Below are 26,035 nucleotides of genomic sequence, written 5' to 3' on the forward strand. Positions count from 1 at the left end.
AATGAAAATGCAAGGTACGTTTAATGTTTAGTGACTGCTTTCAGAATTCCACTTGAGGCACACATGGGAGAAAGGATGGGGTTTCATGTTGGATCAGCTAAGTGTGTTTTGCTTGGTTTCTTTCATTCTTAAGACCGAGCGGTGCAGATGTTGAGCGAGATTGGAACCGAAAGGTTTAATGTCATCCTGCAGGTTTTGATCATCTCAGCTGTTGTTTTTGTCACACCATTTAAAAAAAATATCATCTATTGGCAGGTTGTGGGGCGGAGGGGGCTTGCGTGGCGGTTTCTCTCTCTTTGAAAAATAATAATAATCAAAGCATCTGTCACGTTGCGTGCTAACTTTTTCTCTTGGTCCTGCCTGGGCCGGAAAAAGGGGAAACTAGAAAACCCCGTTAGCTGCCCATTTGCCAACCTTCCAGACTTCATTCTCAGTGCACAAAGAAATACAACGGTAGGAAGTTGTTTCACATCCGAGCCAAGATAAGGTCTGGGAGGTTTATTATTTTTGGTGCCTGATAGCATCAGGGCCAAGGAACAGAGGGCAGAGAAAGGAACAGCAGATCCGCATCCCATGGGGATGGCAGCAAGGAAGACAGACAGATAGCCCAGCGCCGACAGCTTCACTCAGTGCTCCCAAAGGAAGTGTCGGTTTCACCAGCTGAAATGAATCCACCGAAGTCCCCACAGAGGCATTCAGATGTGACATTGTTTTGGTGGGGGGCATATGTGGCTCTTTGGACAGATGGATAATACCGTGAATCATATGTTTATTTATAATTAGAAGCCCTATTGAGGAGCCAGGTTTTTCTTTTGTTTAATAATTTCCTACATGGACATCAAAGGCCTTTAAGTGGCTTTTTTGTTTTTAAATTGGCGTTTTTAGAATGCAAACGCATTTCCCATTTTTGTGAAGGTTCGCATAAAACATGAAAGGGTGCCCCCTTCTCCTCCACACTTCCTACTCTGGGCAAAGGAAAGCTAGTCATATTCCTTTTCCTATCTGGTCTCCAAAAATGGATACACACTTGTAAAAGTCAGAATGGCATCTTCCTCCTTTAGGTTTGTGCTTCACATTTCCCTTGGCACGACACACTGGTCCCCCCCCCCTCTTGGAATTGCCAGTGGTTACTTGGCACAGCTTGTTTCTGTTCCTCACCTTGCAAGATGACTTTGCGACCGGGAGTACGAAAATGGTTCAGGGTTACTCCTATTCCGTGATGAACCTGGCTCAGTGACCCAGGACCAGTCACCATTTAGCAGCCTAACCTACCTCCTGGCTTGTTGTGAAGATGAAGTCAGAAAGAAGAAAGCCATGGGTACCATTTTGAGCCTATTGGAAAAAATGAAGATTCTCCTATGTGCACCTTCTAACCGGGGTAAACTCTATGGAACTTGGTGCAGTTTACCTTTTGAGTGAGACACTGAGTGTGTACTGTCCTGGTGTTTAAATGTTTCACAGTAACCACATGGAAAGCTTTGGTGACCAAAGCATGGGTTGGGAGTGGGGATTGATGACATTGCTTATTCCCCATTGTGCTGCCTAAAGTGTGTGGGTCCAGCACAGCATCAAGATGCATTCCCTAAGACAGCAAGCCCACCAGCGACTCTGTATCCTAGAAGTAAGTATATAGATTTGACAAATTAACTAATAACTGGTTTCCTTTTCACTGCATCCAGAATCAGCTGCATGGTAGGTCCGGCACTTTCCTTTTGGCCTTTGATGTGGCAACATGTTTTTAAAAATTATTTTTATGCTCCCGCATCCTGTTTTTTTAAAAGAGGCTAGAAAAGAAAGTCAATATGCCATGTAACTTTCCAGTTTTCCATCATAGTTGCCCACCAAAGGTGTGATCTACCCTTTTGGTAAAATGAACCAGTAGAGCTCTGAGGTGGTGAAATGGACAACTTCAGATTCAACTCAACTCCTTCCCAAACTGCACATCGCTGGTCATTCTACCTGGTCATTATGGAACTTCATAGAGTTTCTACTTGGATCTATGCACTTACTTGTTTGTTTGTTTGTTTTCCTGCCCTGGTTTTTCCCCCCTTCTTTAACAGATCATTTACATTATAAGGTGTTGTTTTAAAATTATATACCATGCTGAGTGCGTAGGGTGAAAGCCATAGAATAAATGTAGTATATTAACTGTTCTAAAAATTATATCCCTTACCTGCACACTAAAGTGAAACAGTCCATTTATCTTCCTCGGGGTTCTAGCATTTCAGTCTACTCCAGGGGATGTCAGGCCTTACCCCAACATCTTATTCTTCTCCGCTGTCTTCCCAAACCTGGGAAGAAGGAAGAAGCAAGTTTTGAAACCAGCTTGAATTAACGTTTTACTTCCTGCTTTGCCTGTCAGTTCGCATGCATCAAATGTATCTTGAGTGGGTTTGATCAAGTTCCCAGTCACAACTTCACCACTTCAACTGACTTTTCCAGAATTATTTAGAACATCTTATTGCGTGACAATCTGGACAGCTATTGAAGAGGTCATGAGATCATACTGGTTGAGTCTCCCTTATTCAAAATGCTTGGGACTAGAATTGTTTTGGATTTTGGAGTTTTTCAGATTTTGGAATATTTGCATATACATAATTAAATATCTTGGAGATGAGACCCAAGTCTAGACATGAAATTCATTTATGTTATTATGTTTTATATACACCTTAGACACATAGTTAATTTTATACATAATATTTTTAATAATTTTGTGTATGAAACAACACTTGTGTACACTGAACCATCAGAATGCAAAGGTGTCACTATCTCAGCCACCCTTGTGGACAATTTTCAATTTTAGACTATTTGAAATTTCGGAATTCTGGATGAAGGAGATGCAGCCTTTGTCATATCCTATATTCTTCTTAGCCAATAGCATCTCACCTACATTTTAGGAACATTTTGATGAAGGTTTTTCCCCCCCTTCCCCCTTTTTTATTTTTAGAACTTGCTAAAATCATACTGCTGTCTCTCTAACCAACCCTCCTCTCTTTTTTTAGGCCGAGCCCCTGACACCAAACCTCTTAATTTGGAAGTTGCTGGAGTGAAAATAAACTCAGAGACGGGAAAGATCATTGTTGATGCAAGAGAAGCCACTTCGGTTCCCCACATTTATGCAATTGGAGACATAACAGAGGTAGACGTCTACATAAACTACTTGACAATAACAGGAAACCTTACTTTGTTCCTGGTTAATAACTAGTGCCCATTTGTTGTCATGCCACAGAGTATATCAGTGTTCTAGGCCTCCCTCTCCTTTCTTTCTGGAAATCCACATTTCTTCCATTCACCCAGCACAGTAATTTCCTTTGTACACAAAACACCTTGGCACTGGAGATTATTACCGATGCTTATCAGGCAACACATTATGTGACAGAATCTGGCAGCAGTGCCTTGTTATCTGTCCAGTATCCGTTCTGTCTGTGAAATAACTAGATTTTGCTGCCTGTGGTAGCCAAACTTAAAGAAGTGCAACTTCTCACAGTGAGTGTATTTGGCTGTTTTGGATGCAGAATCACACTGGTGAGCAGTTGATGCAAGATAACTTTCTTGTTACACTACCTTTTCACAGATTGTTTCTTCAGATCATGGAATTCAACTTTTTCAGAAAATCAAGTGGCTTGGACGTACCCAGTTACCAATAGTTCCATGTAATACATTTATATATGTCATTTGTATGCCCTCTTTCCCCCAGAGTGGGACCCAAGGGGGCTCCCAGAGAAAGTCAATTAAAATTAATAAAATAAAATAAAATAAAATCACTACATGAAAAAGTATAAAATCATTTAGAAGACATAGAAAAGTTTAAAAATTTAAATAAACTGCTCAAATACATGACCTGCCGGAGGAGATCCGGCACATCGCTACTGTTACAGCCTTTAAGAAGGCTCTTAAGACAGAACTCTTCCTGAAGGCCTTCCCAACCTAGCTCCTCTCCCCGCATATTGTGATTTTTGTTGCTCTGTCCACCAATTTTTACCTAATTTTAATACTATTGTATTTTATTGCTTTTAAATTGTGATTATTTAATTGTACATTTATTTATTTATTTATTTATTTATTTATTTATTTATTTATTTTATGGTATTTATATCCCGCCTTTCAGCCCTAAAGGCTATCAGAGTGGCTTACAATTATTATTATTATTTTAGTATTGGGATGGGAGGTTGGGAAGGGACTATTTTGAATTTTATTGTACTTTCTATGTATTTTAATTGCTGTAACCCACCCGGATTCCTTGTGATTGGGCAGGGTATACATAAATTATTATTATTATTATTATTATTATTATTATTATTATTATTATTATTAAGACTCCCTTGCTTAAGCATTAAAACAATGTCTTTGCCTGTCAGCAAAAGGAAAACAAGGTGGGAGACAGCCTGCCCTTCTGTGATGATGATAGAACTGGGGCAGGTCTATATGGGGAGATATGATCTTTAAGATGCTCTGGACTATGCTGTGTAGGGCTTTATAGGTCATGACCAGCACTTTGAATTGTGCCCAGAAGTGAGCCAGTAGCCAGTGAAGCAGCGAATGCCATGGTTCAGCCATGTGTTGTGTGAAGAAATAATTCCTTCTATCTGCCTTCAGTCTCTCGCCAGTCAGCTTCAGTGGATGGCCAAGTTCTAGTATGAGAGGGAGAGAAAAACACCTCCCTATCTACTTTCTGTGCTGCACAGATACAGTTTGCTCTCTCCATACGTGGGAGATCCGTTCCAGATCCCCCTCCGCATGTATGGGGAAAAGAGCATATGCTCAAGCCCCATAAAAAATAATGGGGCATGTGCTCACGGTGGGGCGCATGGGGCACACGGCGCGAGTACACGACCCATTATTTCTGCCAGGGCTTGCCTTCTGCATAAGCTCGAATAAAGAGGGCTGACTGTATTTTGTACCCTTCTGTCATTCCTTTAGATTTAATTGAAAAATGAGTAACTGAACAAGAACAATGCCTCTCCAAATTTTCCTGAAGCTACTGAATTCCACATGAGGTTCTTCACCTTTGCATCTACCCAGCTTTCCAGAGCCATCTCGTCACTAATGTCCTCTAAGAAAAACACCATGCCCAGCCTGGTGCCTTGCTAGTCCCAACTTGTGTAATTGAAATGTACTGGACGCGCAAAGTTTCAAGCAATTTGGATCGACAATAGTTGTACAGGGTAGCCTCAAGCATTACTTGCCGCATAGCTTTTAAGTTTGCTGTTTACTCAGAGAAATCTGAAAACCATTGTTTTATGAAAACCCAAATTTATTTCTGCAGGGATGTTTTAGCAATTAGCCGGTGTGTGTGTGTGTGTGTTTAATGGAGTGTTTGCCAGAGGCTTTTGCAATTTTATCTCTTTCTCCCATCTCCTGTTCAGTTCTGGAATGCCAAAATAACATCTGTATTTCCTGCCACAGAAATGACTGGCAACCGCAATCCAGGCAAACGTGTAGGGGGTGGGGAAGGGCAACTCTCGGCTGGCAAATCTCTCTCGCAGAAGAGCTTGACAATTAGGAGGTTGGTTTGAAAGAGAGATAACCATCATTTGCCTAAACCTTGGGATGAATCCCAAATGTTAACATTGGTTTTTTATTTCCATGCTGCCTACTCCCATTTTTTCACCTTACTTCGGCCCTTTAGGGTAGTCAGAGTAAGGAAAGCCAGAGTTTTCCCTAGGGTCATTTTTAAGGGGTTCCTAAGTAGGATTTTCCAGTGCCCTTCAAATGGTTCCTGGGGTGGCAGTACCCCAAGGGAGCTGCAGACACAGGTACGCACCCTGTAATCTTGAAACAAATTGGGCTGCTATCATAACTTACCCAGAAAGACCCTGGGCCCTATGTTGGGGGTCAGTGGTATTGTAAGCAAATGAAGATGGGGCAGTTGCATCCATTTCACTTGGTGCTTCTCTGTGAAGTGGTGGGTTATTTTTTCAGGGTTGTTGTCATTTCTGAGCCTTCTGTGAGTCACATTCAGAAAGGAGAGATGTAGTAGTACTGGGGATTTCAACTAGCCTGATATTTGTTGGAAGTCAAATTCTGCCAAAAATTTAAGGTCCAACAAATTCCTCACTTGTCTTGCAGACAATCTCATTTTCCATAAGGTGGAAGAGGCAACTAGGGGATCAGCTATTTTAGATTTGATCCTAACCAACAGGGATGATCTGGTTAATGGAGTGGAAGTGGAAGGATGCTTAGGTGGGAGTGACCATGTTCTCCTGGAGTTTGTTGTACAGCGGAAAGGGGAAGCCAAGCAGTCAGACCCTTATTCTAGACTTTAGGAAAGCTGATTTCAGTACACTTAGGGAAGTACTGGTGACAATGTCATGGCCAGGAATACTAATAGAGAAGCAGGTTCATGAGAGATGGGAGCTTCTTAAAAGTGAGATATTGAAGGCATAATTTCAAACAGTTCCAATGAGGAGGAAAAATGGGATGTCTAAAGAATCCAGGATGGATGACTACAAGAACTCTCAACTGAGCTAAAACTCAAGAGCAACATGTACAAGAAATGAGAAAAGGGATAAATTACTCAAGAAGAATTCAAACAAATAGCCAGCTCATATAGAAAGTCAGAAAAGCTTTAGCACAGAACGAGCTAAGGCTTGCTATAAAATAAAACAATAAAAAAGGGCTTTTTAGTTATGTCCATAGCAAAAGGAAAAACAAGGAAATGATAGGGCCGCTGTGCGAAGAAGATGGTGAAATGCTAACAGGGAACAGAGAAAAGGCAGAACTATTCAACTTCTTTGCCTCAATTGTCTCCAAAAAGAACAGTGTTCAACCTGGGGGAAATGGAGCAGATGATGCAGTAGAGGAAATGCAGCACAGAATAGGTAAAGAGGTAGTACAGGAATAGTTGGCTACTCTAAACATATTCAGGTCTCCAGGGCCAGATTAACTACATCCAAGGATACTAAAAGAACTGGCAGAAGTAATCCCAGAATCACTGTCAATAATCTTTGTGAAAACAGGAGAGGCCCCCAGCAGACTGGAGGAAGGCAAATGTTGTCTCCATCTTCAAAAAAGGAAAAAAGAGGACCCAAATAATTACTGCCTAGTCAGTCACGCATCAATACCAGGAAAGATTCTAGTACATATAATTAAACAGACAGTATGTAAGCGGTTAGAAAGGAATATGATCACTTAAAGTAAGCATAGGTTTCTCAAAAACAAGTAATGCCAGCCTAATTTTATCTGTTTTTTTTGTTAGTCACAAATTTGGTAGATTAAGGGAATACTGTGGATGTAGCATATCTTGATTTCAATAAGGCCTTTGACAAGTTCTCCAACTATATTCTTACAAAAAAGCTAGTAAAATATGGTCTAGACGAGGGGACTGTTCAGTGGATGGACAGGTTGCTTACCTGTAACAGTATTTCTTCGAGTGGTCATCTGCGAATACATACAAATGGGTTTCACTGCGCCTGCGCAGTGCTGTTCGGAACCTACTGGAATCACTGGGCAGAGTTTACTCTGCAACATATTGAAACTTTTTGGCGGTAACTCCGCCCACCCGTTATAAGGCCCCTGCCTTCCCGCTCTTTTCCCCAGTTCCGCAATTTTTCCGCCAAGCAGGCGAAGGAAGAGAGCCAATGAGAGCAGGACACTGAGGGGATGGACGGGTGGGATTTGTATGTATTCGCAGATGACCACTCGAAGAAATACTGTTACAGGTAAGCAACCTGTCCTTCTTCTTCGTGGTCTCTGCGAATCATACAAATGGGTTTAGACTGACAAGCTTAGGTATGTGGCGGAGGGAGTGTCCTGAGACCAAAGCTATGGTAAACCAAAGGTATATTTATTACAAATAAAACACCTTGAACCATAAAGAGTCAGTCTTTTGTTCATGCACAGATAGAATAGCAATAAGTTTGCTGAACCTGAGAAGGGAACAGAGGTCATGCAAGACCGATCCCATAAGACTTGTGCAAATCAACATTCAACAGTATAAACAGTGTAAACTGTATAACACAAATACATCAGTAGTGCAATCAGTGCAACCCCGAGACCAACACAGCCCTCCCGAAAGCTGCGTCTCGGATGGCCCTGGTGTCCAACCTGTAATGCTTAATAAAGGTGAGGGGTTGGGACCAGACAGCAGCCTTACAGACATCCTCCAAAGGAATCCCAGATAGGAATGCTGAGGATGCCGCCACAGCTCTTGTGGAATGTGACCGAACCCTGCCAGGGAGAGGTTTGCCCAGCAGTTCATAGCAGAGGTGGATGGTGCTAGCCACCCATTTGGAGAACCTCTGCGTAGACACGGGCAACCCCTTCTTCGGTTCCGAGTAGCATTGAAAGAGTCTCTCGGACCGGCTGGAGGCAGCAGTTCTGTCCAGGTAAAACGCCAGCGCCCTCCTGACATCAAGGGAGTGCAGGCGTCGCTCCTCATCCGACGTCGGATCGGATGCTAGAGTGGGCAACACAATGTCCTGGCACATGTGGAAAGCAGACACCACCTTCGGCAAGAAGGTGATGTCCATACGGAGGACCACCTTGTCCTTGTGGAACCTCAGGAATGGTTGGTCCCTCCGTAAGGCACAGAGTTCGCCCGCACGACGGGCAGAGGTGATGGCCACAAGGAAAGCGGTTTTCCAAGTCAACAGTCTCAAGTCCGCTGTGGCCATGGGTTCAAAGGGCTTGGATTGGAGAGCGGACAGTACCGACTCCAAACTCCAAGCCGGTGTTGGTACCGACACAGGAGGATATAGGTTGGCACAGCCCTTCAAAAAGCCCTTCACCAAGGGATCCTTAAAGAAAGACACCCTCCCCCCGAACTGATATTTAGCACAAATGGCAGAAAGGTAGCCTTTGATGGATGTGAGGGACAGCCCTTCATCCAAAAGCGCCATCAAAAACTCCAGCACCACTGGAGTGGAAACCTGCGCAGGAGACAAGCCCTTCTGGTCAAGGAAGAGGCAAAATCTCCTCCATTTCAGGGCATAAGAACGCTGGGTGGAAGGTTTTCTGGCAGCCAGGATCACCGTCCTAACCGATTCGGGCAAGGCAGTCAGGGCCGGATCTTCCAGGCCACCAGCGGCAGGCTCTCGATGTCCGGGTGGAGAATTCGTCCGTCCTGGATCGACAGCAGGTCCGGACGGGGGTCGAGGCGGAGGAAGCATCTCCCGGAGAGGTGGAGAAGGGATGCGAACCACGGTTGTCTCGGCCACCACGGGGTGATCAGGATCGCCTGCGAGCGGTCCGTTGTCATTTTGGACACCACCCTGACGATAAGAGGGAACGGAGGGAAGGCGTAGAGGAGCTCCCCCGTCCAAAGGAAAGCGAATGCGTCTCCAAGGGATCCGTCGAATCGCTTCCTGGAGCAGAACTGGGGACAGTGGCTGTTCCAGCTGGTCGCGAAGAGGTCGATCCGGGGGGTTCCCCACCGATCGAAGAGGTCGCGGACCGTCTCGGGATGGAGCCTCCACTCGTGGCATACCGATGGAGATCTGCTGAGGCGGTCTGCCAGCTCGTTGTCCTCCCCGGGAAGGTGAATCGCCTGGAGGAGGACACGTCTTTGGATGCACCAATCCCAGATGCGGAGCGTGAGGTCGAGCAGGGTCCTGGACCTGGTACCACCTTGCTTGTTGATGTAGTACATCACGGTGGTGTTGTCCGTTCTCAGGAGGACCACTCTTCCTGAGACAGCAAACTCGAATGCCCTCAAAGCCTTCTCCACTGCGAGCATCTCCAAAGCGTTGATGTGGAGGAGCTTGTCTTGTGCGGACCACCTGTCCTTGACGACAAGGTCGAGCAGGTGGGCACCCCATCCCTCCCGGGATGCATCGGTTGTCAGCGTCAGCTGTGTCTGGGGCTGATGGAAAGGCATCCCGGCGCAGACGTTGGAGCCGTCTAGCCACCATCTGAGGGAAGCGGCTATAGGTCTGGGTACCGTGAGCCACTTCGAAGGTGGGTCCTCCAACGGAAAGAAGACGGAGAGGAACCAGGATTGGAGAGGACGAAGACGCAGTCTCGCCCAGGGGGTGACGAATGTCGTCGATGCCATGTGGCCCAGGGCGACTTGGACGTCTCTGGCTCTTATCCTTCTGTGTGAGATGCACGGCCTGAGGGACGTAGCCAGGGCCTGAAACCGGTCCGGAGGAAGGAAGGCTAGGCAGTTGTCGGAGTCGAGGATGGCCCCGATGAACTTGACCTGTCTGGTCGGCGTGAAGTGGGACTTTTCCTTGTTGACCACCAGCCCGAGGGAATCGAAGAGGTGCAAGGCGAATGAGACTGCTTCGTGTAGCTCTTCCTGGGATTCGGCTGCAAACAGCCAGTCGTCCAGGTAGGGAAAAACCAAGAAGCCCCTCTGATGAAGGTATGCCACCACCGGTGCCATGCACTTCGTGAAGACTCGTGGGGCCGTGGCCAAGCCGAACGGGAGCACGTTGTAGTGGTACGAGTCGGAGCCGACAGCGAAGGCGAGGAATCTCCGGTGGGATTCTCGGATCCCGATGTGGAAATAGGCGTCCTTCAGGTCGACAGTCGCGAACCACAGGCCCTGGTGGAGGAGAGGCAGAATGGAGGCCAAGGTTACCATTCGGAAGCGACGGTAGTTCAAAAAGAAGTTCACTTGTCTCAAGTCCAGGATGGGCCTAATGCCACCATCCGCTTTAGGTACGGTGAAGTACCTGGAGAAAAAGGCCCGAGGATGTTGGTCGGGCGGCAAAGGGGAGATTGCCCCCTTACAAAGCAAGGTGCGCACTTCGTCGAGAAGGGTGTCCGAGGGGGGAGTGGACATGAAGGCTCCAGTTGGAGGGAGCTCTTGGAACTCGAGGGCATAACCCCTACGGACGATGTTAAGAACCCACGAGTCCGATGTTATAGAAGCCCAGGCGTTAACATAGGGCCTCAAGATGTCCAAAAAGAAGAGGGGTGAAGGGGAGACGAAGCGCGCTGCGTCCCTTCAGGCTCTCTTCTTCCCCTGGTCGGTATCCTGCCGGCGGGACTTGCGGTACCGAGGCGGGAAGGTGCGACGGCCAGAGGAGGAGGAAGACTGCGAAGGGAAGCGCTGTCTCTGAGAGCCTTGGTGCTGGGGCTGTCGGTCCCGGGAGAAGGTCCCTTGTGACTGACCTTGCGGCTGCCACGGGCGCTGTCGCTTCCGGAACGGAGAAGCCGGTGCTGAGGACATGCCGTGCTTCTTCGCCGCCGCCTTCATCCTGAACTTGCGGTTCAGGCGGTCGTCGGTCTCGGCGTGGAAGAGGCCGGTCCCGTCGAGCGGCATGTCCTCAATGGCCGCTCTAACCGTCGGGTTGAGGTCGGAGGCCCTGAGCCACGCGTGGCGCCGAAGAGCCATGGCAGCTGACATGGACCTCCCGGAGCAGTCCGCCATGTTCCTGGAAGTGGTGATTAGCCAGCTTCCGATGGAGTGCGCCTCGTCTCTGATCTCCACCAGCTGCCTCTGGATGTCATCTGGGACGTCCGGAACCATGGGAGAGATCCGTTCCATGAGGGTTTGGATGTAGGCCCCCATGCAGGCGGTGTAGTTGGCGGCCTTGACCCCAAGAGCCGAAGCCGAGTAAGCCTTTTTTGCCAGTCCATCAATTTTCTTTGCCTCTTTGTCGACAGGGGAAGTAGCCTGCTTCGGAACGAAGCTGTGCTGGGCTCCCTCCACAATGGCCGAGTTTGGTCTGGGGTGTTCTGCCAACCAGGAGCAATTCGCCGGGGCGACCCTATAGAGGGATTGGACCTTGCGGGAGGGTGCCGATAGGGCGGCCGGAGCATCCCAGGACCTTTTCACGATGGTCTGGAGAGAAGGAAGGAGAGGAAGGCATGGCGGAGTGGGGACACGTCCATGCACCCTACGCTCGACCGGGTCCTCTGCGTCGTCCCCCGCGGCTGCGAGCTCGATGTCAAGGGCCCGTGACATCCTGACCACGTGCTCTGTGAAGGCCCTGACGTCGTCCGACGGCGAAGACGGCCCTGGGTTGTGCATCCTCTGAGGGGAGGCCGAACCCGAGAGGACATCCTCGTCCGAGGGTGCCTCCGAAGGTGGCAGCGGTTCGTCTTCAGAATCCAGGTCGGAGGAGAGGGGGTCAGTCACCCTGACCTGGGATCTCGGGCGGGCGAAGTCCACTGACGATCGGGAGCGTCTGCGGGATGAGGACGGCGACCTCTCACGAGTACGCAGTGGAGACGGCTACCTCTCGCGTCTACGGGACGGCGATGATGACCTCTCGTAGACCGACACGGTGGGAACCGATCTGGCCGGGTCGGCTCGGTCTACGGGGTGGGGGTTCAGCCTGGTGAACTCCCTCAGGGCTCTGTCCTCCGGCACCGACATGTAGTAGCGGCGCGACTGCACGTCGTAGAAGAGGTCCGGGACCCCCTGTATGTGGGCCAAGTGACCTTCATCATCGGTTGCCGGATGGGAAGGAGACCGATGATCAGGAGAGCGAGGGGCGTCATCCGTCCCGTGGGTGAAGTCCAAGGCCGGGGGAGGCAGGGATGTAACCGGGGTCCCCTGGTCTACCGGCGTCGGCTCCTGGTATGGAGCTGGCAAGGCGGAGGCGCGGGCCTGTCTGGAGTGGGAGCGCTCCTTGTCCTTTGCCCTCGGCGGGTCGGTGGTGGGCCGATCCTTGGAGGGCTTGGCCTTTTTAGGGGCCGGATCACGGTCAGCCTTGTCATGGTGCCTCTTCTTCCCAGGCTTGGGAGTCTCCTCCGATGGGAAGAACGGGTTGTCCGGGAGGTCCAGGAGGACAGCAGTCGGTGTCGATGATGAAGGCCTCGGGGACCTTGTTCCTTGAACCGGTTCGGTATGCTCGCTAGGCATCGCATGCCGTGGTCCCTTGGATGCCTTGGAGGACGAAGGCGAGGCGAGATGGACCTCCGGTTTGGGAGCCTCCTTGGAACGGGGGCCCTCCGATCCCTCCTTTGGCTTGGAGGCCCGTTCGGTATCCTCAGTCCCCGATGGCTTATGGGGGCGCTTGGAGGGTTTGTCGGTGGCACTGGGCAGTTTGGAGCCACGGGCCACATCGGAGGTGGTGGAAGGAGTCCCGGCCGGGACACACACCACGCTGGGGACGGCGGCTCTCCCCGATCCCACGCTGGAGACACTTGCCCGAGAAGATGAAGCGGGGGGCGGCAGAGGCGGGACAGAAGAAGACCGCGGACCCCTTTCTTGCAATTTCCCCAGGGCAATCGCCGAAGTAAGCCGGGACTCACGGTTTTTCCGGGCCTGGGAAGAGAGGGATCTGCAGAGTGCGCAAGCCTTGGGGTCGTGGCTTGGACCAAGGCAAAGCAGGCAGGTGGAGTGCGGGTCCTGAACGGGCATCTTGCCCATGCAAATGTCGCACTTCTTGAAAGCCGCAGGCATTTCAAAAGTCGCCAAGTCGATGGGAGATCCGAAAACGAGGTCAACAGTGAAGTTACCAGGGGCGGGAGACAAAGAATGGTCAAGATACAGTCCGTTTGATCAAAAACGAAAGTGATTCCAAGCAAGCAAAAGCAAGCGAAGGTTCCTCTGAAGCAGCTAGCGCGGCGGAAAAAAGGAACTGGGGAAAAGAGCGGGAAGGCAGGGGCCTTATAACGGGTGGGCGGAGTTACCGCCAAAAAGTTTCAATATGTTGCAGAGTAAACTCTGCCCAGTGATTCCAGTAGGTTCCGAACAGCACTGCGCAGGCGCAGTGAAACCCATTTGTATGATTCGCAGAGACCACGAAGAAGAATTGTAATTTGTTGACTGATTGAACCTAAAAGGTACTCAGCAATGGCTCTTCCTCATCCAGGAGAGAAGTGACTAGCAAGTTGCCAGAGGGTTCTGTCCTGTGCTATTCAACATCTTTATCCATGATTAGATGAAGGAATAGAAGGCATATCAAATTTGCAGATGGCACCAATTTGGAGGGGTTGCTAATACCCCAGAGGACAAGATCCGAATTCAAAATGACTTTACCAGATTAGAAAGATTGGGCAAAACTAACAAAATGAATTTCAATAGTGAAAAATGTAGGATACTACACTTGGGCTATGAAATGCATAACTGTATAGGATGGGGGACATCTGGCTTGAAGACCGTACATGCAAAAAGGATCTAGGAGTCTTAGTGGAGCACAGACTGAAGATGAGTCAGCAGTGTGATGCGGCAGCTAAGAAAGCCAATGCAATTCTAGGCTGCTGGATGGGCATCTTGTGGAAGAACTTTGATTGTGTCTTTCTGCATGCCAGGGTTGGACTAGATGGTCCTTGGGGGCTCTTCCAACTCTATGATTCTATTATCTTTTCTTAGGATCGTCCTGAACTAACACCTACAGCAATAGCAGCAGGGAAGTTGCTGGCACGGCGGCTGTTTGGCCAGTTGGTGGAATTAATGGATTATGACAATGTGAGTACTTTAAAAACTTTTTCCTGTTCCTGTAGGCCCTGAAATTAAATGGCCCCTTGCAAAAATTGCAAACTCATCATCACAATTCCACTTACACAGGAAAATTTAAGTAATTCTTATGCTAAGAACCAGTGTGGTATTGTGATTAAGATATTGGTCTGAAGTTTTAGAGATTCCAGTCCCCAGTGAACTATGAAGCTCTTCTTGATTGAGCTGTTATCTCTCAGTTTGACCTATTTAACAGGGTTGTTGCAAGATAAAGTAGGGAAGAGGAGAGCCCTTTGAAATCCCCAAGAAAAGGCAGACTATAAATATAACAAATTAATAATAAAGATGTATTCATCTGTAGAGGAATGCATTATTGTATTAGTTGCGTGTGCATCCTAACGTAATTTAGATGCATTTATTTTTTAAGAATGTTGTGACAGATAATTTTTTTACTTTCCTGGCTTCTGTTTGAGAAACAGTTGTTGTTCCTTGTCACAGTGTGGGAACCCAATGTATAATCTTTGCTCTCACATGGACCTGCTTAGGAGGATTGTAGCAGGCTGGTAGCTAAATGGCCCTCTGCTTCTGAAAGAAAGAGAATGAATCCCATTCAGTTCATGGAAAAACTAAGTATCAAACAAGAGGCCACAGATTCACAGTTCTGTTCGCCAAACAATATCCTATACTGTTGTCTTACATTGTATAGGTAAAGAACTAATTAATTGAAGGGAGGCAGGGAAGGCTTCCTGATATCTTTATCTCAAGAGTGAAAGTCCTAAATTGTTTGTATAGGTGCCAACCACTGTTTTCACTCCCTTGGAATATGGCTGTGTTGGTCTTTCTGAAGAAGAAGCTATAGGGCGATTTGGATCAGACAATATAGAGGTAAGCTACAGTCCTGGTTGGCATGACCACTGATCAGCAGAGAGGTGGACCAAGCCAGCTCTTTCAGCTATGGATTGAAATGGTGCTACTTTGAGTTTTCCTAGTTGTTAGAGCAATTCCTGTTGTTTTAAAGAAACTGGGGTGGGGATCAGCTGGAAAGTCAAGCAGGGCAGGCATGTACGATTCCACTTGGTTTTCTGCTAAATCCATCAACTGTGGCCAGGCCAGAACTTGGCACTATAAATCTATATATATAGGTTAGTACAAATCAAAGATTCTAGCAAAATCTGGTCAGCAGAGCAAATTACTTGTCATCCCAAGCAAATGATCCTCATATTTTACATCAGTGGTGTGGGCAGACTTTGGGCTTGTTATATGTTATAGAACTCCAAAATCCATTGACATCAACCCCGTTGCAAAAGATAGACTTGGAATTAAAGAACTGGATACCTATGAGCACTTTCTTGGTCTAAGATTTTATTTTGTGTGTCAGTATTGAACAGGTAATACCCCAGTCTTGTGTCTGTTCAGCAGCTTATGTTAAGTAGGAAACGTCATCATGTCATTACTGTTGTTAAATAATTGAAAATCATAAAATGATGCTGATCTACTGCAAATCACCTAGACATTGACTAGTAAATCCCTTCAGCGTGCCTATATTGGGATATCCAGGTTCTAGTCCCCACTGAACCATAAAACAGGTAACCCTGAGCCAGTCTTTGTCTCTTAGTCTAATATACCTCACAGAGTTGTTGTGAGAATAAATTGGGGAAGAGGAAATCTGTGCATGCTCCTTTTGGAGGAAAGGAGGGGATGCAAATGGGATAAATAAAGTTATTTTTTATTGATGAGGTATATTAAGACTGCGAGGGAAACAATTTGCAGAAGACTAGTTATGGCATACCAAGAGTTGGACACAGAGAGCAAGGGATTACACATAGACACACACATGCTATTGTTAAACTCTTTTGTATCCACAAGAAATCAGCCAGAGATCCACCAAGAAGATCTCAGCCTGCCTTCTGGCCCAAGAAGGACATCTTAAAGGAAAGGAGTCTTTCACTGCCAGAATCAGGACCAGTACCCAGAACTGATCTTCTTATCAAACAGATAGGTGCAGGCCCTTTTCTTAAGAAACATCTGTTGACAGGTTTTAGCTGCCTGTCAGTCCCACAAACATCATACTCTTTTTTTCTTTTTGCAATTTGTATTTATTTAATTAAGACCTGATTCATATTAACAAAACCCAAGCTCTCTGTATGGTGCCTTCAAAAAGCAGGCACTTAATTTTGACAGAAATATTCTGGTGTCTCCTTTCTATCAGGTGTACCATGCATTTTATAAGCCTTTGGAATTTACTGTGGCCGAGAGAGAAGCCTCTCAATGTTACATAAAAGTGAGTGAGTGCTGCTGTTGTTTGACTTACAATTGTGGGGCCGCTCCCTGCCAGGGTGCAAGACCCTTTCTCTGTTAAGAGGTGCCTGTCCTTGGAGTAATCTGTCAAGGACTGCATACTAGTGGTGGATGGGGACAGAACAGAGCTTGGAAAGAATGAATATATTGACATATTGAAGCCACTGCATTATTTCTGCAGTGTGGATGCATAACTTTTATGACAACTTCATGTTATCGAATCTGGCCGGGGGCCATCAATTGCTGAATGCTGTACTGGAAGAAAGGCGGGATATAAGAAAATAATAATAACAACAACAATGATAGTTTTTTGTGGGTTTTTCAGGCTATTGGCCATGTTCTAGAAGAGTTCTAGAAGGAATAAACTCTTGTAGAACATGGCCACATAGCCCAAAAAACCCACAAAAAAATATGGATTCCAAACATGAAAGCCTTCGACTTCAATAATAATAATTCTACTCTCCACTTTGAAAGAGCTAGCAAAACCTCCTCTTACTATTTTCCTTTTCCAAAGACAAGGGACTCTGGTTTTTAATACGCATGTGTTCATTTCCTTTATGGTGCCATAAGCTCCATCCTTGGTCCAACTTCAGTTTATAAACCATGAACTGATTAACTGGCCACTTAGCAGCTCCCCTTTTGACGTTCTTTTTAACGAGTGAAATTGCAGAAATCCTTTCATGTGCCGTTATATAGTTGTTAAAATATATGAGAGCACCCTGCACCAAGACATGCGTACCTGCGCTTGCACTGTGTGAGCATGGAACCATAACCCATGCATGGCCCTGGGTACTGTGTAAATAGGACATGCTACAGAATGTGTTTTAGAATCATAGAATCATAGAGTTGGAAGAGACCACAAGGGCCATCCAGTCCAACCCCCTGCCATGCAGGAAATCCAAATCAAAGCATCCCAGATAGATGGCCATCCAGCCTCTGTTTAAAGACCTCCAAGGAGGGAGATTCCACTACACTCCGAGAAAGGAGTGTGTTCCACTGCCATACAGCCCTTACTGTCAGGAAATTCTTCCTAATGTTGAGGTGGAATCTCTTTTCCTGGAGCTTGCATCCATTGTTCCGGGTCCTGTTCTCTAGAGCAGCAGAAAACAAGCTTGCTCCCCCTAACTTAATCAGGACCACTTGTCCTTTCTCTCTTAACATTCCTCTCTCCCTCATGGATTACTTTCAGATGGTGTGCCTGCGCGAGACGGAGCAGCGAATCCTCGGCCTCCATTTCCTTGGTCCAAATGCTGGAGAAGTTATCCAAGGATTTGCCCTTGGAATCAAGTAAGTATCAATAATGTTTTTCCTTTCCTTTCTTTTCTTCCCCTCCTTCATTTAACTAAATCCTGCTCTCTTAAATTACTTTAAGATTAGGAAAGATAGCGGTTTGGTTTTTGGCAGTGCTAAAAAAGTGTTTTTGGTTTCTTTTATGTCTCGTTGCTTAGATTTTTCACAAAAAACAGGGCCCTTCGTTATTAATAAGTTGAGGGATTAGTGATGGACGTACCAGATTTTTGTATTTCTGTTTATGAAATATATTTCTTGGCAAGGCAGGCGGATGAGCCCTCCCCCAAAAAATAAAATTCACCATGCAGCTGCCTCCATCTTCAAAGTGTAATTAAGAGAAGAAGGCTCTCCCAGCTGTCTGTTCTGAGGATAATAAATGATCACCGAAACATTCGGGAACCTTTCTTTAGAGGAGAGAATGACGGACTTAAAAGCTTGTTTTGATTATGTTTCATGGGGAGGCCTCTCTTTTTCTACAGAAGGAATCATCAAAGCTTTGAAGAATAGTTCAGGTTTTCTCTTCAAATCTGCTCCTATTATTATTCTGCCGCCCCCTGTCACTGAACAGTAGGATCTGTTGAAAACATCCCTCTTGAGTTGAGTGAAAGAAGGTACCAAGAGACAGATGCCCAGTCGGAACGCTGGTCCCTCAAAACACCTAAGAAAAATGTATCCGTTGCACAAGATGTCATGAATCTGTGGAGTTTATCCCGAGAATATCCTGGAAAAATCGCGTAATTACGTGAATCGATTTCACATGAAACCTGCCATTAAAGTGGTCACAAAGAAGCATTAATGCACATCTTTTTACTTTCGTGATTTCAGCGACAATGTATTTTCGATATCACTTTATGTGCACAATTGCGTGAGATAGTCATTCGTGCAATTACTTGCCATTTTCGCCTTAGTTGCGGGATGCTTTAAATGGGCTTTAATCTCTTTTTAATGGCAAAATTAGCCCCCATGTGATAAACTCCTATGAAACTTACATCTGCAAGATATTGCCGTGGTCAATGGGTTTGTATTGGAGGAGGCAGACATAAAGCTTCCAGGTCCGACTTCATTTCATTGCTGGCATCCCAGTCAATTTCAGGCTCTCAGATGAGAAAGAGTGGTTCAGGGAGCCACAGATATTCTTCAAAGTAATGAACAGGGTCTTTTTCAAGCCCAAGAAGGTATTTGAATTACCAGCACGGATTTCTTAGTTCTTTTACCCCCAAAGCCGTAGCTGATTCTTTCTGTCACCAAGCATTCTTCATTTCCATGGTCTGTTTTAGGGAAGAGGAGGCTTTTTTATTTGTTGTTCTTGTTAAATAAATGGGCATCAGAGACCTTTACCTGCTCTACTAACCTGGCTGCCAATTTATTTATTTATTGGCTTGAGTTATATTCTGTCCTTCTTCCAATAATCTCAAGGTGATCTATGAGCATGACTCTCCTTCTCTCCAGTTGAACGCTGTCATGTTGTCAAACAGACAGAGAATATCTAGCCCAACGTAACCAAGTGAGTTTCACAGCTCATTGGGGATTTGAACCCGACTCTTCCTAGTTTTAGTCCAACAACCTAACTCTACCATGCTGGTTCTCAGCTGCCAACCATGTCCAAGATAATATTGTGAGTCTACAAAGCCAGAAACAGCATACTACCAGGTTATCTAACATACCACCTTCTCCCTTAAATGCCAACCTAATCTTTATGTTATGAAGGGGAGGTGTGCTTGTTGTACCATATACTACCAATGTTCATACAGTCATGGTGCAGAGGAGATCTTTCCCCTTTGAGGAACCCACTGCGAGGATTGATCTCCTCATTGATTCCAGGCCAGCTCCTAGTCAGGGAGTAGGATGAAAAGAAATTTCATTGGAATCAATAGTCTTTATGAAAGTAGCAGTTTTGCACCTCTCGAGAGATATTGACAGAAAATGTGCATTTCACCTCCAAGATCTGAAAGATTTACTGGCCATTTCTAAGAAGTAAAATGTACACACAACAATGGCCATATCTGAACATTTATTTATCTAATTAAATTATAGCCTGCCTTTTGTTTGGAACACAGGATTCAAGGCAGCTCGCAACCATTTAAAACTAAGTAGTATTTATTTATTTATTTGTACTTATATCCTTCCTTTCTCCCTAAATGGGATCCAAGGTAGTTTGGATTTTTTTAAAAAATCGAAACTATAAATATAAAAATTAAAAGAGAAGTGAACCAGAGTTTTGTTTGAAGCACATGAGTTAAAAACAGTTTAAAAATAGGTTTGAAACAAAATTGAAAATGTGACTAAAATGTACATAATGGGGGGGGGGGGGGACAACATGCAGGAACGTGTTTTAGTCAGTGGGGAAAAGCTGCACAAATTCCATAAGTTATGCAAATAAATGCACAAATTAGAGGGAAAGTGTAGGAGAAAATGCACACGGTTCACTGGGAAAGGGAAACACAAAGTTTGGCAACTCAGTGTAATACAATGCCAAGAAGAAAATGCCAGGCACCATTTGGAGGTATTAATTAAATTCAGAGAGATTTTCTTATCCCTAATCTGATGTGCTTTCTCTGTCAACTTAAGACACGTTGGTTTGCTGGCATAGCTAGTGATATCCTCTCACATCTTGAGTTATTTTAAACGAGGTATTTTTCTGTTTTATTGCTGTGTGTGTTTGTTTTATTGTACTTTTGTTATTATTTTATTCTGTTAACTCTTTGGGGCATTTCTTTTTACACAAAATGAAAAGCAGAGTACATATTTTGCACAATCAAGAAAGGCAACAAATAACCCAGAGATTTAACGGCCCCTATTCCCTGTGCAGTTGTTGTGTGCCTTCATTTCCATTAAAGTGACTCTATCACAGGGTTTGCTTGGCCAGATTTTTTCAGAAAGGGTTTACCTTTACCTTCCTCTGTGTCTGAGAGAGTGTGACTTGCCCAAAGTCACCCAGTGGGTTTCCATGTCTGAGCAGGAATTCAAAGCCTGGTCTCCACTCATAGTCCAACGCTCAAACTACTACACCAAGCTGGCTCTCAGTTTGTGCAAGCAGGTCTTCAAGTAACCTGGGCTGCATCTACACTGCAGAAATAAAGCAGTTTGACACCGCATTAACTGGCATGGCTTAATGCTATGGACTACCGGGGTTTGTAGTTTTGTAAGAGATTTAGCCTTCTCTGTCAGAGAGCTCTTGTGCCAAAACAAACTACAAATCCCAGGAGACCATATGAAGGAGCCATGGCAGTTAAAGCAGTGTCAAACTGCATTAATTCTGCAGCACGGATGCAACCCTAGCTGTATGCTCTTAGGACACTGTTACCAACATCTGGACCCCCAGATGTTGCTGAGAAGCCCTGCCAGAATTGCTCTTGGTAAGAACCACTTACCATAGATCTAGTCCCAGTGGTAAAGCATCCAAGACTGACACCCAGTGCAATGTGTTTTTTTTGCATTTTAAATTGAGACCGGAAAAGCACTGCAATGGGTAAATGCATCTGAGGAAGTAGACGTAAGTCTACGAAAGCTCATGCTGCCAACTTCTTTCTTTCAGTGAGTCTCAAAGGTGCTACAAGATCTCTTGACACACCGATTCTACAGACTAACACGGCTATGTCTTTGAACTCAATGGGTAAAGATTGCCTGGCTCCTGTAAGCAACTAGATTCCATTAGGGATAAACTTTGCTTCTCAGAACAAAAGGGCTGCTTTGGTTTGATCTGGTTTGATTTGCCAGATGTTTCATCAGCCCATTTCAAGGGGCAAGAGATGGCCCATATTTGTTCCGTTTTCTGGCCACTCCTGTCCTCTAGTGGTCAGAGGTGGGGAAGGAATAAGAAATGAAGCTGAGCGTCTGTGTTTACGGTGATTAGATGGAGGAACTGTTTTTCTCCCATGCTTATTTTAAAACAGCTCACAGCGAACAGGACAAAGGTGAAAAATCCCTCCCACTTGGTGCCAATGAGAAAAGTATGTCCCATGGCCCCAGTGTCCTTACCTCTAAAGAACATGGCAATGTGTAGTTCTTGAAACGCCGCTACTTGGTTGTGGAGAACAGTTAGTTTTGAGGGCAGGGATAATATTTTTTGGAGAGGATGTTTTGTCCAAAATGATCCGTTTCTACTTCTTTTTAAGCCGGAATCTTTTTGTTTTTGGACAAGCAATGGTACCAGGATCTTATTCCGCTTCATCGTTCATTAAGCAGAAACATAGGAAGCAGTCCAAAGATATCGGACTTGGTGTTTCAGGGTATTTCTGTGCAACCAAAGCAGTTCTATAGGTGAAGCACTGCTGGGAGCACCAAAGTTTGTAATCCCATCATTCGTTTCAGAAGGTGGCACATACGATTATCCAGGTCTCCTGGACTGAGTCCAATGCTATAGGTGAGGAAATTGTGGCCCTCCAGATGTTGCTGCACTGCAGTGTGGATGCAGCCCAGGACATTCTGGCAATTTTAGTCCAAAAACGAACCTTTGCTAGGTATAGCAGCAACTAGTGTTGGTAGGCCATTGCCAGACATGATGATATTGCTTGCGACTAGAGGCACTGCAGCTCCCAGCATTTCTCACTATCGGGTGTGCTGGCTATGATTGTTGAGAGCTGCAGTGCAGGAACATCTGCAGAGCTGCACTTTGAACAGCCCTACTCTTATCCAGTACATTGCTCTGCCTTGCAACCTATGTACACTAATTTGACAATCTTAGGACATCATATTAACTAGGACATCAATTTCATTATATTACTTTAGCACCCCTGAGGCACGCTCTTGAAATTGAAGTTAAACTCTTTTTACATGGCACTTAGTCAGTCCTATAATATACACTTCTACGGATAGCATGCTACCTGTGTTTACGCAGAAGTAATTCCATTTAGTTCGAAAGGGACTTTTCTTCCTAGGACGTTTGCCTAGAGTGTTTGCTTAGTCTTTCATTTATTTGTTTGATTGATATCCCACCTTTCTCCCAAAATTGGATCCAAAGCAACTTCCAATGTAAGTGAAAACAAAATAGTTGAAACGGTAGGTGGTGCAAAGGTTGACAAAGCATTAATCGCTCCAATTAAAGCATTTCTTTAAACACATAAAAGGCATATTTCATATTTTAAAAGCATTACATCTATTGCAGCTGTCTAAATACCCCAAAGACACCAGATCCCCTCTGATCCTGGAAGCTAAGCAGGGTCAGCCCTGGTTAGTACTGGATGGGAGACTGCCAATGAATACCAGGTGCTATAGGCTCTATTGTAGAGGAAGGTACTGGCAAAACCGCTTCTGCCTAAGAAAACTGTGTGCAATTCATGGGGTTGCCTTAAGTCGAAAGGAGGCTTAAGGCATGTGCGCACGTGTGTGTGCGCGCACACACACACACACACACACACATTATATATACACATGCATACTTTTTGCCTGCTGATAAAAAGAAAGCAGAGAGGGAGCCAAGTAAGCCTTCCTGGGAAGGGAGTCCCATATCTTAGGAGCAATCTCCCAAGAAGGCTTTTTCCAGTGTCCTCACTAGATGGGCCTGGGAGGGTGGTGGGACGGAGACAAATCCCTCCCTTGAAGATCGTAAACTCAAGCTGGGGAGATGCAGGCTTTCAGATAGTCTGGACTTAAACCATTTAGGGCTTTGCAGCCTTGAAGTGACCCTCCATTTCTCTTTTCAGTTCTTTGGTGCCTGAATTGCAAGCTTCTTGTTCATTCTGTCCACAACAGGACTCAACCAGCCCTTTAATTAATCAGTTCCTGTTCTCTATTTGTGGGCCCTTTTAAAAGACTATTTCTCTTTGTATCCAAAGCCATTTCCCCCCTTTTCTTTCAAGTGCAAACGAAAGAAAATAATCAGGAAGGAGCCCTGGCTGCAAAAAGGAAACAAATAAGGGCATGTGAGCAGGGAAAAGGAAATGCCTAGTTCAAGGGCTCATTCAGTCATGTTGTGGCACAGAAACCTCAGTCATGCTTGCCAGTCCACATAAGGCAGGCTGGCCCTACAAATGTGTTTTAAGTTATAAATATGGACAGAGGGAATGGGGAGGGAAAACTTGAAAAACCCTCAGACATCTCTTGGATTCTATGAATGAATCAATGATTTTTAATTTTAATGATTAGTGTGGAACAAAGCTTTGGTACCAGAACAAACTACAATTCCCAGAATTCCAAAGCATTGAGCCATGGCAGTTAAAGTGGTACCAAACTAGATTGTTTCTGCAGTGTGGATGCAGCCCAGATTTTGGCAACTGTAGTCCAAAAACAAACCTTTCCTAAATATAGCAGCAACTAGTGTTGGTAGATCATTGCCAGACATGATGATATTGCTTGCTACTAAATGCCTTGTATTCTCTATTCTGCCTTGTAGATGTGGTGCTACCTATTCACAAATGATGAATACTGTTGGGATTCACCCTACTTGTGCTGAGGAAGTCACCAAGCTGCACATCACAAAACGCTCAGGTTTGGATCCAACTGTCACCGGCTGTTGAGGTTAAGCGCCATCCCTGGATAGAAACTGAAGGAGCATTTGGCAGAAGCAATCCTAAGGAAAAAGAGAGAACAGTGGGAAGATCAGAGGCTACAGGTCTGTAATGTTTCTTTTCCTTTATATACATTTTAGATACATGAGGATGGCCAGTAATGTCCCTAGGGTTGATGTCATCTGGTGCATTAACTCATCATGTTGACCTCCTCCTATACCACACCATGTAAAATCCTTAGTAATGTTTTTGTACTAAAGATCCTCATAAATCACACTTCCCGTATATCACTATGTTGTGACATAAACAACAAGCAAAATTAAAATTATACCTTTAAATTACAATATCGTATGCACAGCCTAAATGTAGAATCATAGAGTTGGAAGATACCCCAAAGGGCCATCCAATCCAACCCCTGCCATGCAGGAACTCACATTCAAAGCACCCTCGACAGATGGCCATCCAGCCTCTGTTTAAAGACCTCCAAAGAAGGAGTCTCCAGCAAACTCCAAGGGAGTGTGTTCCACTGTCGACTAGCCCTTACTATCAGGAAGATCTTCCTAATGTTGAGGCAGAATCTCTTTTCCTGTAGCTTGCATCGATTGTTCTGAATCCTGTTCTCTGGAGCAGCAGAAAACAAGCTTGCTCCATCCTCAATGTGACACCCTTTTAAATATTTAAACAGGGCTATCATATCACCTCTTAATCTCCTCCTCTCCAGGCTAAATATACCCAGCTCCCTAAGTCTCTCATAAGGCATGGTTTCCAGATCCTTGTATTTATGTGTACATGCAGTTGTATGTGGTTACGGTAAAAATTGGGGAAATTGATGTTTTTAAAGAAAATTTAAAAGGAATAAAATGGAAAAAAACACCTGAGGGCTCTCCTTTCTCCACCCACTGAGCCTCGCCCCACTCACACCATTTATTCCACTGAGCTCCATGGTTTTAAAGTGATGCAGGCGAAGGTCATAGCCTGTTTCTGCCAAAAGGCAGAGGTTTAAGCAGAGACGTAGTCAGGATTTTGCGAGGGGGGGGGGGTTTCCAGACTAAGTGCCACCATTATAATGGGGCTTGGGCGCAGTGGCTCAGCAGCACACATCATTCATTGTATCTAACAGAAGGGGGGTCCGGACCCCAAGGACCCCCCCTTGGCTACATCCCTGGTTTAAGGAGCACTGGCATCACCCTCCCCCCTTAGGGTGTCACTCCAAGCAGCTTACAACTTACAATTTGGTACTGCTAAAATGTTTGTAAAAGTCGCAAATTTGGCCTTCATGCACTGCACCTCCTAGTGACACCCCTTAAGATGGGCTGCTACTCTGATGTCCTGCTTTCCATAGGCGACCGGTTGGCCACTGCGAAAAACAGGATTCTGAACTAGACCATCCTTTGATTTGATCCAGCTGATCTCATAGAATCTTAGAGTTGGAAGAAACCCCAAGGGCCATCCAGTCCAATCCCTGCCATGCAGGAACTCTAAATCAAAGCACCCCCAACAGATGGCCATCCAACCTCTGTTTAAAGACCTCCAAAGAAGGAGACTCCACCATCTATTTTTTGTTTTGTTTTTTCCTACTTATTATAATGTCATAATGACTTTTTGGCATTGCAGATAATTTGGCACTGCTAAAACGTTTGTAAAGTTGCAGATGTTGATAAATACCCAGCTCTTACTGCTGGGTCCCAAAAAACTAAATTGA

At 45.5% G+C, this 26,035-nt stretch overlaps 1 protein-coding gene across 1 annotated transcript in view; it reads left to right on the top strand.

Moving 5' to 3' along the window:
- The window catches only part of TXNRD2 (thioredoxin reductase 2), a 90,426-nt gene that overhangs the window by 59,143 nt on the left and 5,248 nt on the right, over window positions 1–26,035 (top strand). The window contains exons 12-17 of the mRNA XM_089490094.1: window positions 3,003–3,139; window positions 14,216–14,311; window positions 15,092–15,184; window positions 16,509–16,580; window positions 17,787–17,884; window positions 24,219–24,437. Of these exons, the coding sequence (XP_089346220.1) occupies window positions 3,003–3,139; window positions 14,216–14,311; window positions 15,092–15,184; window positions 16,509–16,580; window positions 17,787–17,884; window positions 24,219–24,348 (626 nt within the window). The 3' untranslated portion in view covers window positions 24,349–24,437. The remainder of the gene's footprint in view (window positions 1–3,002; window positions 3,140–14,215; window positions 14,312–15,091; window positions 15,185–16,508; window positions 16,581–17,786; window positions 17,885–24,218; window positions 24,438–26,035) is intronic.

Source organism: Sceloporus occidentalis, unplaced genomic scaffold (assembly GCF_023333645.1).
Source record: "Sceloporus occidentalis isolate IW3139 unplaced genomic scaffold, rSceOcc1.0.p SCAF_41, whole genome shotgun sequence".
Classification (NCBI taxonomy): Eukaryota; Metazoa; Chordata; class Lepidosauria; order Squamata; family Phrynosomatidae; genus Sceloporus; species Sceloporus occidentalis.